At 43.4% G+C, this 16080-nt stretch overlaps 1 protein-coding gene across 1 annotated transcript in view; it reads left to right on the forward strand.

Moving 5' to 3' along the window:
* Window positions 1-15434, forward strand: part of LOC124550728 (esterase FE4-like) — a 133416-nt gene extending 117982 nt beyond the window's left edge. Inside the window, exons 9-10 of the mRNA XM_047125448.1 lie at window positions 5843-5975; window positions 14942-15434. Coding sequence (XP_046981404.1) covers window positions 5843-5975; window positions 14942-15101 — 293 coding nt within the window. The 3' untranslated portion in view covers window positions 15102-15434. The remainder of the gene's footprint in view (window positions 1-5842; window positions 5976-14941) is intronic.
* The last annotated feature ends 646 nt before the right edge of the window (window positions 15435-16080 follow it).

Here is a 16080-nt window from a genome sequence, read left to right on the forward strand (position 1 = left end):
TCCACAAGAAAACCTAAATCGAGAAAGATAGAAGAATGTTTTTACCCACTCGCCAAGTGTACAAGTTAGGTGGGTCGACAACATATTCCTGTCATGTGACGCACATGCCGTGACCAGTGTCGTATAGAATATATCAGACGTGTTTTCCTGTGGAGGAATCGGTTGACCTATGACCTTGCGATCAAATGTTTTCGGTCCCCATTGAAGAGGCACGTCCTTTCGTCGACTAATCGCACGGTTTTGCGGCGCGGTCGCAAAGCACAGACACTAAACTTATTACAGTGAACAGAGACGTCAATGAACGAACGGACATCATAACTTTAAGAAAATAAAGAAAGTAAACTTACCACTCGACGGCAGACTTGAACCAAGGATCTCTCGCTCCGCAGCTGCTCACGCTAACCACGAGACCACGGCGCACCTATGCTTACAGTATCCTTGATGTTGCCTATCTTGCACATGGACTACTCAGTTTGTATATTTTGCTTATTTTTTCATAGTTCCACACAACTTCTTCCTGTTTTCTTGATTGATCTGTGTTCAGTTTTTCAAGGCCTATCCACTGTGCTAACTTATAACTAAATCTGAGCGGGGTGCGATGGGGAGGTTCCCTTGTTAGAAAGAGAGGTGTAATCGTCTTACAAACCGCCAGATCTTAAAAAACCCGATCGCATTAACTACTGTATGTTACTATCACAAGCAGTCTTGGTTCTACAGGTGCACACAAGTATCCATGTTAAAAGCTATACTGGCTTTATAAATCGAGATATGGCATTACCTTCATATGATGTGTTTTTTCCAGACAAATACTGCGACACTGGATATAGACGGTGATCGTAGGCGTGTATATTATCAGACCAATCGCGCAGTTACACGTCACCGACGGTGCACCCTCATAATAAAATTACCGAACTTTGAAAGTGATTCGGCTGAGAAGCGTGGTATGAAACTGGTATTTACAACACCTTCATGCCGCCGCTAGACATTTCTACAGTACTTGTAGCGCATTCTGTCTCGATGCCATCTCAGAGATTCTGCGATACATCCACTGAGTTATAGGCGATGGTTGATTGACAAGGATCACAAACAGTAGTCGATGGTGTGCTGATTGAGGTCATAATAAATGTACACTAGCGTTTCAGATCTCTAGTGCTACGCTTTTGGTAGAAATGATGTCTATGATTTTGAATAAAGTCTTACCGTTCAGCTACATACCCGTATTGTATCCGATGGAGAAGTCCTTTAATGGTTACAGCCACAAGTGAATCACATTTCTAGCCTCTCATATCTCGAAACGAGTCACCTTTCTCGAACCTATCTGCTGTAGTAAAATTCCAACATGGTTTTAGGTAGTCCCTAAGCATCTTGCAACTGCCCCTCAGACTATGCACTACCATCCCTGCAGCTCTGCGCATGTGATCGTTCCAATGTAAGTCGGAACTGTTTTACAAATGTGAGATCAAAAGAAATTAATTTTATAGGTAAACTATTTCTAACAATTCGCGACAAAAATACTTTCGCAAATGTATCAGGATATCTAATATGCACGAGGACTGTTGATACCAACAGCGTCTGCAATTATGGGTCTTATTTTCGACAACGTGCTGAAAACTAATCCCTCCGAGTTTTTTGAAGCTTTCCAAACAAATCAAACTTTATTAACATTTACATCTGTACTTCTCATTCTACATATTTATTACTGAACATAGTCAATATGACGGACACATTTCTCCCAACGAGAGACCAGTTTGTTAATAATGTCACTGCAGAATGTTTGATTCTGTTCAGACAGCCAAAACCTCACCTCTGCTTTGCACGCAGTCATCACTCTCAAAATGAAGACCTCGAGCGTGTTTTTTAAGTTTTTGGTACAGATGAAAGTCAGATGGGGCCAAGCCGGTGCTGCGTGGAGGACGATCGATGACAGTGAACCCAAGACGCCGGATAGTTGCAGCGCTCGTGTGTGGTCTGGCATCCCCATGCTGCGCGTGTCGACGAAATCTTCGGATTCGTAACTCGATTACAGCACGCTGTGCGTCACTCGCCGACATAGTATCGTTACGTGCCGCTATGTTACACACAACAGTTCGTATCCCTCTAGCTGCAGACGGCTGCAGATATGTAGACATGAAAAATAAAGGATGTAAAATGTTAATAATGTATGTTTTATTTAAAAATCTTTAATAGCTTCCACATAAGAAATTCGGAGGTATTACTTTTCAGTACGCCCTCTTATTTCTGTCTTGTCGTAGCATAGTACAAATAACTCAGATTTTGTTCTCTTGCTGTTGCATAATTCGACCGAAACCGATAATAACGATTGAATAAATCGTGACACAGACTGTTATCTTCAGCAAATAACAGTACGTCTTACGTTTTAAACTTTCGTTAGCATTCTTATGGTTCAAATGGCTCTGAGCACTATGGGACTTAACATCAGAGGTCATCAGTCCCCTAGAACTTAGAACTACTTAAACCTACATCTACATCTACATTATTACTTTGCAATTCACATTTAAGTGCTTGGCAGTGGGTTCATCGAACCACAATCATACTATCTCTCTACCATTCCACTCCAGAACAGCGCGCGGGAAAAACGATCACCTAAACCTTTCTGTTCGAGCTCTGATTTCTCTTATTTTATTTTGATGATCATCCCTACCTATGTAGGTTGGGCTCAACAAAATATTTTCGCATTCGGAAGAGAAATTTGGTGACTGAAATTTCGTAAATAGATCTCGCCGCGGCGAAAAACGTCTTTGCTTTAATGACATCCATCCCAAATCGCGTATCATATCTGCCACACTCTCTCCCCTATTACGTGATAATGCAAAACGAGCTGCCCTTTTTTTTGGACCCTTTCGATGTCCTCCGTCAATCCCACCTGGTAAGGATCCCACACCGCGCAGTAATATTCTAACAGAGGACTAACGAGTGTAAGCTGTCTCTTTAGTGGACTTGTTGCATCTTTTAAGTGTCCTGCCAATGAAACGCAACCTTTGGCTCGCCTTCCCCACAATATTATCTATGTGGTCTTTCCAACTGAAGTTGTTGCTAATTTTTACATCCAGGTACTTAGTTGAATTGACAGCCTTGAGAATTGTACTATTTATCGAGTAATCGAATTCCAACGGATTTCTTTTGGAAACCATGTGGATCACCTCACACTTTTCGTTATTTAGCGTCAAGTGCCACCTGCCACACCATTCAGCAATCTTTTCTAAATCGCGTTGCAACTGGTACTGGTCTTCGGATGACCTTACTAGACGGTAAATTACAGCATCATCTGCGAACAACCTAAGAGAATTGCTCAGATTGTCACCCAGGTCATTTATATAGATCAGGAACAGCAGAGGTCCCAGGACGCTTCCCTGGGGAACACCTGATATCACTTCAGTTTTACTCGATGATTTCCCGTCTATTATTACGAACTGCGACCTTCCTGACAGGAAATCACGAATCCAGCCGCACAACTGAGACGATACCCCATAGGCCCGCAGCTTGATTAGAAGTCGCTTGTGAGGAACGGTGTCAAAAGCTTTCCGGAAATCTAGAAATACGGAATCAACTTGAGATCCCCTGTCGATAGCGGCCATTACTTCGTGCGAATAAAGAGCTAGCTGCGTTGCACAAGAACGATGTTTTCTGAAACCATGCTGATTACGTATCAATAGATCGTTCCCTTCGAGGTAATTCATAATGTTTGAATACATTATATGCTCCAAAATCCTACTGCAAACCAACGGCAATGATATAGGTCTGTAGTTCGATGGATTACTCCTACTACCCACTAAACACTGGTGCGACCTGCGCAATTTTCCAACCTGCAGGTACAGATCTATCAGTGAGCGAGCGGTTGTGTATGATTCCTAAGTAGGGAGCTATTGTATCAACGTAATCTGAAAGGAGCCTAATCGGTATACAATCTCGACCTGAAGACTTGCCCGTATCAAGCGATTTGAGTTGCTTCGCAACCCCTAAGGTACCTACTTCTAGGAAACTCACGCTAGCAGCTGTTCGTGTTTCAAATTCTGGAATATTCCATTCGTCTTCCCTGGTGGGCATTGAGTCAAACAGAGATGGCGTGTACAGGTACAGTAGCTTCAACACGATACCACAGTTCATCAAGAGTAGTGACTGGCGTATTGTGATAAGCCAGTTGCTCGGCCACCATTGACCAGACGTTTTCAATTGGTGAGAGATCTGGAGAATATTCTGGCCAGGGCAGCAGTCGAACATTTTCTGTATCCAGAAAGGCCGTACATAACCTGCAATATGCGCTCGTGCATTAACCTGCAAGAATGTAAGGTTTCGCTGGGATCGAATGAAGGGTAGAGCCACGGGTCGTAACACATCTCAAATGTTACGTCTCCGGTTCAAAGTGCCGTCAATGCGAAAATGATGTGACGGAGACGTGTAACCAATGGCATCCCATACTATCACGCCGGGTGATACGCCAGTATGGCGCTTCCGATGTGCGTTCACCGCGATGTCGCCAAACACAGATGCGACCATCATGATGCTGTAAACAGAACCTGGATTCATCCGAAAAAATTACGTTTTGCCATTCGTGCACCCACGTTCGTCGTTGTGTACACCATCACAGGCGCTCCTGTCAGTGATGCAGTGTCAAGGGTAACCGCAGCCACGGTCTCCGAGCTGATAGTTCATGCTGAAGCAAACGTTGTCGAACTGTTCGTGCAGATGGTTGTTGTCTTGCAAACGTCCCCAACCGTTGACTCAGGGATCGAGACGTGGCTGCACGGTCCGTTACAGCCATGCGGATAAAATACCTGTCATCACGACTGCTAGTGATACGAGGCCGTTGGGATCCAGCACGGCGTTGCGTATTACCCTCCTGAACCCACCGATTCCATATTCTGCTTACAGTCATTGGATCTCGACCAACGCGAGCGGCAATGTCGCGATACGATAAACCGCAATCGCGATAGGCTACTATCCGACCTTTATCAAAGTCGGAAATGTGAAGGTACGCATTTCTCCTCCTTACACGAAGCATCACAACAACGTTTCAACAGGCAATGCCGGTCAACTGCTGTTTGTGTATGAGAAATCGGTTGGAAACTTTCTTCATGTCAGCACGTTGTAGGTGTCGCCACTGGCGCCAACCTTGTGTGAATGCTCTGAAAAGCTAATCATTTGCATATCACAGCATCTTGTTCCTGTCGGTTAAATTTCGCGTCTATAGCACGTCATCTTCGTGGTGTAGGAATTTGAATGTCCAGTAGTGTAGATATGAAAAATAAAGGATGTAAAATGTTAGTAATGTATGTTTTATTTAAAAATCTTTTACTGCTTTCACATAAGAAATTCGGAGGTATTACTTTTCAGTACGTCCCCTTATTTCTGTCTTGTCGTAGCATAGTACAAATATCTCAGATTTTATTCTCTTGCTGTTGCATAATTCCACCAAAATTGATAATAACGATTGAATAAATCGTGACACAGACTGTTATCTACAGCAAATACCAGTCCGTCTTACGTTTTAAGCTTTCGTTAGCATTCTTACAAACACAAACCATACAATTCTTTATACAGAACCTTTCTCTTACTTTTTACTCTTCAAAGGAGTTTTTTTCATAAATTCTTTTCTTGTCATGTCCGACTGCTGGATCCTACTCTCGTGTAGTTTTTAAAATAAAATATCGGTCGATAATTCCCGATTTTCTGCAACCTGGACCTGGCACCACTATTCCAGACTGACAGTTTCAGCTTCCAGAACGCTTCCCCTCGATTGCGACTTTTCTACCGTGATATGCAGCACTTTAAGGAGAACCGTGCGCGTTGCAATGCCAAGTGATGTTGCTGTACCATGTTTCAGGCGCTGGTCATGGACAAGACTTCCCGTATTTCTGCCGCGGCACCATTTACGGAGATCCACCGCCAAAAGATACCTTCGAAGGGAAACTCGCCGATCAACTGACGCGCCTCTGGACCAACTTCGCCAAAACAGGGTGAGTGCCGTGTATTCTCCAACGTGTGATGTACGGGGCTCGTACAGCGATATGACGAAATCAAGTTCTGAGTCCCTATAAGATTCTGTGTCAAATTTGTGGATGGGCTGGTCCCTATTTTAACCATAATGTACCAAAGAGGCCCCGAACAAAACTGCGCGGTCTGTGGAAGAAAGGGCTGGACGCACATGTCTACAAGAAAGCTGGCAGAAATGATACACAAAAGTACTGTGCAGTGTCCTTGTCACCCGCTTGTTGCTGAATTTTACAACATATTCTGAGTTCAAAGTAATAAGGTGTGAAACTGGTTCCAGAGACCTTTCAACGTCTCAAACAACGTTTGCATATATGCAGATGGAAGTGAAAAATAAAAATTTGTACCAAAAGTTGGTGATTTTCCTAAATCGATTAAAGCAAATGCCGGATTGGGATTCGAACCCGGGTGTCCTAGGCTACCATTGTTTCAACCTGACAAATTGGCTTTGCACAATTGTGCAAACAACTTTATCACACACCCCTTCGCAGTCCAAATTTCTGTTCGCACCTCAGCACACTGGTGTTCCCTCGAAACTGGAACATCATTGCAGAGGCTCTCCAACTGTACTGGAATAGCACTTCAGCATGGAATAAAACGACAGAGCCCGCCTGAAACCCAGAAATAAGTGCTTTCATCAGATGAAGTGCCTTTCCAATACAGCTGGAGAGCTCCAGCATTGTTGTCAGAATTTAGGGAGAATACCAGTGGGCTGAGGGGTGGATGGGAATCTGGATTGAGGAAGGAGGCGTACTGGGGTAGTCGGTGCAGTTGTGCAAAGCCACTGTGCCAGGGTGGCGTAGTGGTTAGCGCACCTTTCTATTGAGAAGGAGACCCTGGTTCGAATACTGCTCTTCGTAAAAATTTCCATTCGTCGCTTCAGTCTTCATATATACATAGCAATGAGGTATCTCGAGCAGAATAACATCCATCATGCCAACCAGCATGAATTCCGAAAACACTGATCATGTGAAGCTGAATTCACACATTTCTCAAGTGACGTCCTGAAAGCGAAGGTTCAGTGCAGTCAGGTATGTGTACTATTTGTTGATTTCCGACAATTGTTTGAATCCGTATCCCACCTATGCTTATTATGGAAAGTGCGACTGTATGGAACTTCAAGCGAAATTTGTGACTTGATCGAGGATTTCTTGACAGGGAGGACGCAGAATCTCGCGGCTGGAGATTCATCGACAGATGTAGAAGTATATGTGAGTGTGCCTCATTGAAATGTGTTGGGTTTATTGCTGCTCACACTATATGTCAATGATCTTGAACACATTTTAATAGTAACCTCAGACATTTCTCAATTATTAGCAACTAGCTTTAACTGACCCGATATGCAAAATTATGCATTTCACAAAATGAGAAACGTAGTATCATATGTAACAAAAGAGATTCCTGTTGCTTAATGTCTGGAATTTTTGAGACTCCAAGGCTCTCTTAGCTACAAAGAAATAGTTTTAAAGTGGACGAAGAGTTCTATAGATATGATGATTATAAAGAATCCGCCTCGATTTGTAATTGAGGCGCATTCTTTATAATCATTAAATAATTCACGATTGCTGAGGGCTGCAATGTTAAAGGTTCCCTATAGATGTCGTTTTTATGGCCTTTTTATTACAACTGGCTAAAATACAAAGGGCGTTCAAAAAGTTTCGCACAGTTCTCTCTAAATTTTTTTATTTTTTGCAGGAGGAGAATGAAATTTCTTGTGAACATACTTTGAACATTTAGCTATGCATTGAGCGTCCTCAATATAGCCTCCGTCATCTGTGACGCATCTGGCCCATCGTTCTTTCCATGATGTAAATGCACTTTCGTAAAATTCTGGGGTAGACTTTACACCATCGCTTGACACAGGAAATAAGGTCTTTTTCCAGTCCGGAACCGCGCTGCTGCTACGGTCGTAGGTTCGAAACCTGCCTCGGGCATGGATGTGTGATGTCCTTAGGTTGGTTAGGTTTAAATAGTTCTAAGTCTAGGGAACTGATGGCCTCAGATGTTAAGTCCCATAGTGCTTAGAGTCAAGGTCTTTCTCACCACCAAATATTTACCGCGCAGATGGCCCTTCAGACGACCAAAGAGGTAAAAATCAGACGGTGCCAAGTCCGTACTGTAGGGAGGATGAGGAAAAATTTTTCCAACGCATTTTCCTGATTTTCTCCTGCGTCATAAGTGCTGTATTGGGTTTGGCATTGTCATGGTGTAGTATGATGAGCTGCCCCTGAAACTGTGGTCTGTGGATCTTGATGGTATGTCGCTGCTTGTCCAGTGACATTTCAGCAAGGTGCATATCGTCACACGTCTGTCATTTTGGATGATTTGATCAATGGTCTCCTTATTCACATCACTCACTGCCGTCGATGGTCTACCGCATCGTGGATTGTCCAGTAGAGATAAATCACCATCTTTAAACCTCTGCAACCACTGCTGGATACTGCTGCGATCCACTGTGTCCTCCCCATAAACAGGGAGCAACTTCCTGTGAATCTATGTGGCAGAGTCATCGCCGGTCTTGTAGAGGAACTCCATCACCGTTTTCGCAACCTGACTTCTACTTCACGGTCCATTATGGCTCGCCTGTAAATAAAAGAAAATACTTTTATATACCAACTTATAGCTAAATGTTCCAAGTATGTTCACAAAAGTTTCATTCTCCTCCCGCGAAAAATAAAAATCTAGAGACGACTGTGCCAAACTTTTTGAACGCCATTTGTACTTACGGTTGTACAATAATTTGAAATTTTTCCAACGGGGCCAGAAAATACCCCAGGTACATGATATGTGATTTTCAATGCTATATTTCAATTCCATTATGAAAATAAAAGCTTGGAATCAATGGACCTTATCAACCAACATTTATACCACCTTTATTGTAACCAACTCGTAGAAAATACACACATGTGCATAACTGGAACAGTTGCATCATCAGAAATTACATTTTGTAGAAGTAAGAGGTGCTATTACACTTTATTGATAGTGGATTATGATATACGCTTTTGAAAGGGCTTACAGACTCTGGCAAGTTGCAGTAGATGGGCATAAGAGTGATACTAATAATGAATCAATTTTTGGAAATGGGGATGAGAGTGACACTGGTGTAGATATGATAGAGGAGGAGAGACAGGCGGGAAACGAGAGGAATGTTAATGAATGCGAAGAAGATGATAATGGTATTGGGAGACTAGTGCGACTACTCTTTTATCTACAAGTGGATAGATAACATATGGCAATACCACATGATGTGTGTAAGTAGGCTACCAGTATTGTAACACATGAAACTGCACATATTCCCCCTCTCCTTTGACCACAAATACAGACAAGGACAGAGTGTCTCATATTTTCTATCACCAATCACATGCAAAGTGTAATAATAATGCATACCAATAATCATGCAGAAAACAGAAAAGCTCCACACCCGTATCTTGAATGTTGGATAGAACGTGACTCCAAAGAACTACAGGTATTCTTTGGTCTATTAATAATAGCTGATTTACACGGGGCACGTGGGAAAACTTTGAACGAACGTCAGTCATATGAGTATGGATTACCCACTTCTCGAGTCAGAATGAGCTTCTTATGATTTCGTCCTGTAGAGGACAGTTTAGAGATGGCGATGTCGGTCGGCTGTTCGCATGCTACTCTCGTGAGCATCTGTGGAAGGTGGCTGAAGGACGATGAAACCACGAGTAGGCGGCAAGGGGTTGAGCTACCACACCTCACCGCTGAACCTGTAGGTTCGGTTGGGTTGTTTGAGGGAAGAGACCAGACAGCGAGGTCATCGGTCTCATCGGATTAGGGAAGGACTTGGAAGGAAGCCGGCCGTGCCCTTTCAAAGGAACCATCCCGGTATTTGCCTAGAGCGATTTAGGGAAATCACGGAAAACCTAAATCAGGATGGCCGGACGCGGGATTGAACCGTCGTCCTCCCGAATGCGAGTCCAGTGTGCTAACCACTGCGCCACCTCGCTCGGTATGAACCTGTAGCTCCGAGGATTGTGCCCCCTCTACATTCCAATGTGCTGCACGATGAGACAGTGTTGCCAGCTCCCCGTTTTCATACATGATTTCTCAAAATACTCCCCATCTAATTTTGCGTGATAAGCTTTTTTCTTGAGACTTCATGACATTTCGCTTGCTGACCTCCAAGTACGCCATGTTTTCTTCGCCTTGTATATGTTAGTGATGTCTGGCGCTAGAGAGAATCCCATGCCGATTTCATTATTTGTTCGCAGAGCTATCCACCACAATGTAAGTAGGTGGTGGTGACGGAATGTAGAAACAGTTTCACTGTCACTCTGTCAAAGTGACTGTGTACTAATACCCTGGAATTTCCCTGTGGTAGCCCTGTGAAGAAAAATGTAGTCTTGAAGCTAAATAGGAGATTTGTCCAGACGTACACTATGTGATCAAAAGTATCCGGATACCTGGCTGAAAATGACTTACTAGTTCGTGGCGCCCTCCATCGGTAACGCTGGAATATGGTGTTGGCCCACCCTTAGCCTCGATGACAGCTTCCACTCTCGCAGGCATACGTTCAGTCAGGTGCTGGAAGGTTTCTTGAGGAATGACAGCCCATTCTTCACCGAGTGCTGCAATGAGGAGAGGTAAGGATGTGAATCGGTGAGTGACAGCCCATTCTTCACCGAGTGCTGCAATTAGGAGAGGTATCGAAGTAAGTCGGTGAGGACTGGCACGAAGTCGGCGTTCCAAAACATCCCAAAGGTTTCTACAGGATTCAGGTCAGGTCTCTGTGCAGGTCAGTCCATTACAGGGTTGTTATTACCGTGTAACCACTCCGACACAGGCCTTGCATTATGAACAGGTGCTCGATCGTGTTGAAAGACGCAATCACCATGTCCAAATTGCTCTTTAAGAGTGGGAAGCAAGAAGGTGCTTAAAACATTAATGAAGGCCAATGCTGTGATAGTGCCACACAAAACAACAAGGTGTTCAAGCCCCCTCCGTGAAAACCACCACCACACTATAACGCCACCGTCTCCAAATTTTACTTTTGGCACTGCACACGCTGGAAGATGACGTTCACTGGGCATTCGCCATCGGATCGCCTCATTGTACCGTGATTCGCCACTCCACGCAACGTTTCTCCACTTTTCAATCGTCCTGTGTTTACGCTCCTTACACCAAGCGAAGCGTCGTTTGGCATTTACCGGCGTGATGAGTGGCTTATGAGCAGCCTCTCGACCATGAAATCCAAATTTTCTCCCCTCCCGCCTAAATGTCATAATACTTGCAGTGCATCCTGTTGCAGTCTGGAATTCCTGTGTGATGGTCTGCGGATCTCCGGGCGGGGACTACTCAAGAGGATGTCGTTATCAGGAGAAAGAAAACTGGCGTTCTACGGATCGGAGCGTGGAATGTCAGATCCCTTAATCGAGCAGGTAGGTTAGAAAATTTAAAAACGGAAATAGATAGGTTAAAGTTAGATATAGTGGGAATTAGTGAAGTTCGGTGGCAGGAGGAACAAGACTTCTGGTCAGGTGACTACAGGGTTATAAACACAAAATCAAAAAGGGGTACTGCAGGAGTAGGTTTAATAATGAATAGGAAAATAGGAATGCGGGTAAACTACTACAAAAAGCATAGTGAACGCATTATTGTGGCAAAGATAGATACGAAGCCCACGCCTACTACAGTAATACAAGTTTATATGCCAACTAGCTCTGCAGATGGCGAAGAAATTGAAGAAATGTATGATGAAATAAAAGAAATTATTCAGATAGTGAAGGGTGACGAAAATTTAATAGTCATGGGTGACTGGAATTCGGTAGTAGGAAAAGGGAGAGAAGGAAATGCAGTAGGAAGCCGCCTGGTAGAATTTTGCACAGAGCATAAGTTAATCATAGCTAACACTTGGTTCAAGAATCATAAAAGAAGGTTGTATATATGGAAGAAGGAAGGAGATTAGTGTTTAACGTCCCGTCGACAACGAGGTCATTTGAGACGGAGCGCAAGCTCGGGTGAGGGAAGGATGGGGAAGGAAATCGGCCGTGCCCTTTCAAAGGAACCATCTCGGCATTTGCCTGAAGCGATTTAGGGAAATCACGGAAAACCTAAATCAGGATGGCCGGAGACGGGATTGAACCGTCGTCCTCCCGAATGCGAGTCCAGTGTGCTAACCACTGCGCCACCTCGCTCGGTTATATATATATGGAAGAATCCTGGAGATACTAAAAGGTATCAGATAGATTACATAATGGTAAGACAGAGATTTAGGACCCAGGTTTTAAATTGTAAGACATTTCCAGGAGCAGATGTGGACTCTCACCACAATCTATTGGTTATGATCTGTAGATTAAAACTGAAGAAACTGCAAAAAGGTGGGAATCTAAGGAGATGGGACCGGGATAAACTGACTAAACCAGAGGTTGTACAGAGTTTCAGGGAGAGCATAAGGGAACAATTCACAGGAATGTGGGAAAGAAATACAATAGAAGAAGAATGTGTAGCTCTGAGGGATGAAGTAGTGAAGGCAGCAGAGGATCAAGTAGGTAAAAAGACGAGGGCTAGTAGAAATCCTTGGGTAACAGAAGATATATTGAATTTAATTGATGAACGGAGAAAATATAAAAATGCAGTAAATGAAGCAGGCAAAAAGGAATACAAACGTCTCAAAAAGGAGATCGACAGGAAGTGCAAAATTGCTAAGCAGGGATGGCTAGAGGACAAATGTAAGGATGTAGAGGCTTATCTCACTAGGGGTAAGATAGATACTGCCTACAGGAAAATTAAAGAGACCTTTGGAGATAAGAGAACCACTTGCATGAACATCAAGAGCTCAGATGGAAACCCAGTTCTAAGCAAAGAATGGAAAGCAGAAGGGTGGAAGGGGTATATAGAGGGTCAATACAAGGGCGATGTACTTGAGGACAGTATTATGGAAATGGAAGAGGATGTAGATGAAGATGAAATGGGAGATACGATACTGCGTGAAGAGTTTGACAGAGCACTGAAAGACCTGAGTCGAAACAAGGCCCCCGGAGTAGGCAACATTCCATTAGAACTACTGACGGCCTTGGAAGTGCCAATCCTGACAAAACTCTACCATCTGGTGAGCATGATGTATGAAACAGGCAAAATACCCTCAGACTTCAAGAAGAATGTAATAATTCCAATCCCAAAGAAAACAGGTGTTGACAGATGTGAAAATTACCGAACTATCAGTTTCATAAGACACAGCTGCAAAATACTAACGCGAATTATTTACAGACGAATGGAAAAACTAGTAGAAGCCGATCTCGGGGAAGGTCAGTTTGGATTCCGTAGAAATGTTGGAACACGTGAGGCAATACTGACCCTACGACTTATCTTAGAAGCTAGATTAAGGAAGGGCAAATCTACGTTTCTAGCATTTGCAGACTTAGAGGAAGCTTTTGACAATGTTGACTGGAATACTCTCTTTCAAATTCTGAAGGTGGCAGGGGTAAAATACAGGGAGCGAAAGGCTATGTACAATTTGTACAGAAACCAGATGGCAGTTATAAGAGTTGAGGGGCATGAAAGGGAAGCAGTGGTTGGGAAGGGAGTGAGACAGAGTTGTGGCCTCTCCCCGATGTTATTCAATCTGTATATTGAGCAAGCAGTGAAGGAAACAAAAGAAAAATTCGGAGTAGGTATTAAAATCCATGGAGAAGAAATAAAAACTTTGAGGTGACATTGTAATTCTGTCAGAGACAGCAAAGGACTTGGAAGAGCAGTTGAACGGAATGGATAGTGTCTTGAAAGGAGGATATAAGATGAACATCAACAAAAGCAAAACGAGGATAATGGAACGTAGTCGAATTAAGTCGGGTGATGCTGAGGGAATTAGATTAGTTAATGAGACACTTAAAGTAGTAAAGGAGTTTTGCTATTTGGGGAGCAAAATAACTGATGATGGTCGAAGTAGAGAGGAAATAAAATGTAGACTGGCAATGGCAAGGAAAGCGTTTCTGAAGAAAAGAGTATAGATTTAAGTGTCAGGAAGTCATTTTTGAAAGCATTTGTATGGAGTGTAGCTATGTATGGAAGTGAAACATGGGCTATAAATAGTTTGGACAAGAAAAGAATAGAAGCTTTTGAAATGTGGAGGCATCAAGGGATCACCAATTTAGTATTGGAGGGCAGCGTGGAGGGTAAAAATCGGAGAGGGAGACGAAGAGATGAATACACTAAGCAGATTCAGAAGGATGTAGGTTGCGGTAGGTACTGGGAGATGAAGAAGCTTGCACGGGATAGAGTAGCATGGAGAGCTGCATCAAACCAGTCTCAGGACTGAAGACCACAACAACAACAACGGTCTGGATAGATGTCTGCGTATTACACATTACGACCCTCTTCAACTGTCGGCGGTCTCTGTCAGTCAACAGACGATGTGGGCCTGTACGCTCTTGTGATGTATATGTCCCTTCACGTTTCCGCTTCACTATCACTTCGTAAACAGTGGACATAGCGATGTTTAGGAGTGTGCAAATCTCGCATACAGACGTATGACACAAGTGACATCCAATCACCTGACCACGTTCGAAGTCTGTGAGTTCCGCAGAATGCCCCTTTCTGCTCTCTCGCCCATATGGAGTACCTGGCAGTAAGTGGCAGCACAGTGCACGTAATATGAGAAACGTATGTTTTTTGGGGTGTCTTGAACTTTTGATCACATAGTGTATCTCTTGAAGCACTTTCACATTTTAACTATATAACTATATTTTGTAGAGTTATATGTTATTGTGATTTCCCTAAATCGTTTCAGGCAAATGCCGGGATGGTTCCTTTGAAAGGGCACGGCTGATTTCCTTCCCAATCCTTCCCTAACCCGAGCTTGAGCTCCGTCTCTAATGACCTCGTTGTCGACGGGTCGTTAAACACTAACCACCTACCTACCTATATGTTATTTGCTGTTTCTGAGGTACCTTTCATTCTGTTTGTGCAGCCAAGTAGCAGACCCCGAGGAGGAGGTGTCATGGCCGCCTTTCACAGAGAAGGATCAATGCTTCCTGCACATCACCAGCGACGGGCTGAACATAGCTAGGCGGCCGTTCGAGGAGCGGGTGGCCTTCTGGGACAAACTATACGACCGATACGACAGCTAGCAGCAGTTTACAATCCAGCTGCATCAGAAGAAACCGCGGAAACCTTCTCATGGCATGGACATTACCCACGTTTCGTTTGTAACGACAGAAGCTTCTGGTTGAAATACACCTATCTCTAGGAAATGCAATGAGTATTTTATCAACAACGGTAATGTGAAATTCCGGCAGTACACACCTAATATATGTGTAACTATACCTGTTCTGTCTATGTAATGTGATTGTACAGAACTTCAGACATTTGCGTTATGCTGTTATTCTATTTACCCTGTCCATTGGGCAAATATGCAATGGAGTGGGGCTATTCGGATAGAGCTTGGAGCTATTTCAGTAAGATTAAATATGGGGAGATATGCAATTAAATTACATTCATATTTAGCTGAAAACAATTGTAATTTCAGTTTAATACATATTACGGCACAGTAATAATTTACATTAATAGAAATTTACCTTCACATAATGCTCCTGTTCTTGTATAAATCACATGCAGTGACCACAGAGTAATTACTTGTGGCTCCTCGCACCGATACAGTGTTCATAGTACCATGTGGCACACTTTTGGCGTGGTATATACATCTACAACACTTGACAATTTTCTATAGTCCAATCCACATTTACATTCCATCGCCACTCCTTCAGAATCATTTATGGGTACAGCATTGTCGAAAATATATAAATCGGTGTCTATTTTTTTTTCTTTTAATTTCGGTAGCAGGTTTGTTGAATAGGCTTACACTGGCTCTCTTTCTAGTACCAATACCTTTCTTTCCCGTCACCATTTGGCTCAGAAGCTCTCTTTTCTGCTTCTTTCTGCATCGATAACTCTTGTTTTTCCCTTATTAGAGCAAACGTTTCTGGAGATATGTGGCGAGTGTTTGGTACAACTTTGGAGATTTGCCTTACAGACTGCTTCTGTGGAGAAGGAAGGACGTCCGGAGAGGAGAATCCTGGGGTAGCTGTTGTCGGCTTACCGCTGTTGCGC

Source organism: Schistocerca americana, chromosome 9 (assembly GCF_021461395.2).
Source record: "Schistocerca americana isolate TAMUIC-IGC-003095 chromosome 9, iqSchAmer2.1, whole genome shotgun sequence".
Classification (NCBI taxonomy): domain Eukaryota; kingdom Metazoa; phylum Arthropoda; class Insecta; order Orthoptera; family Acrididae; genus Schistocerca; species Schistocerca americana.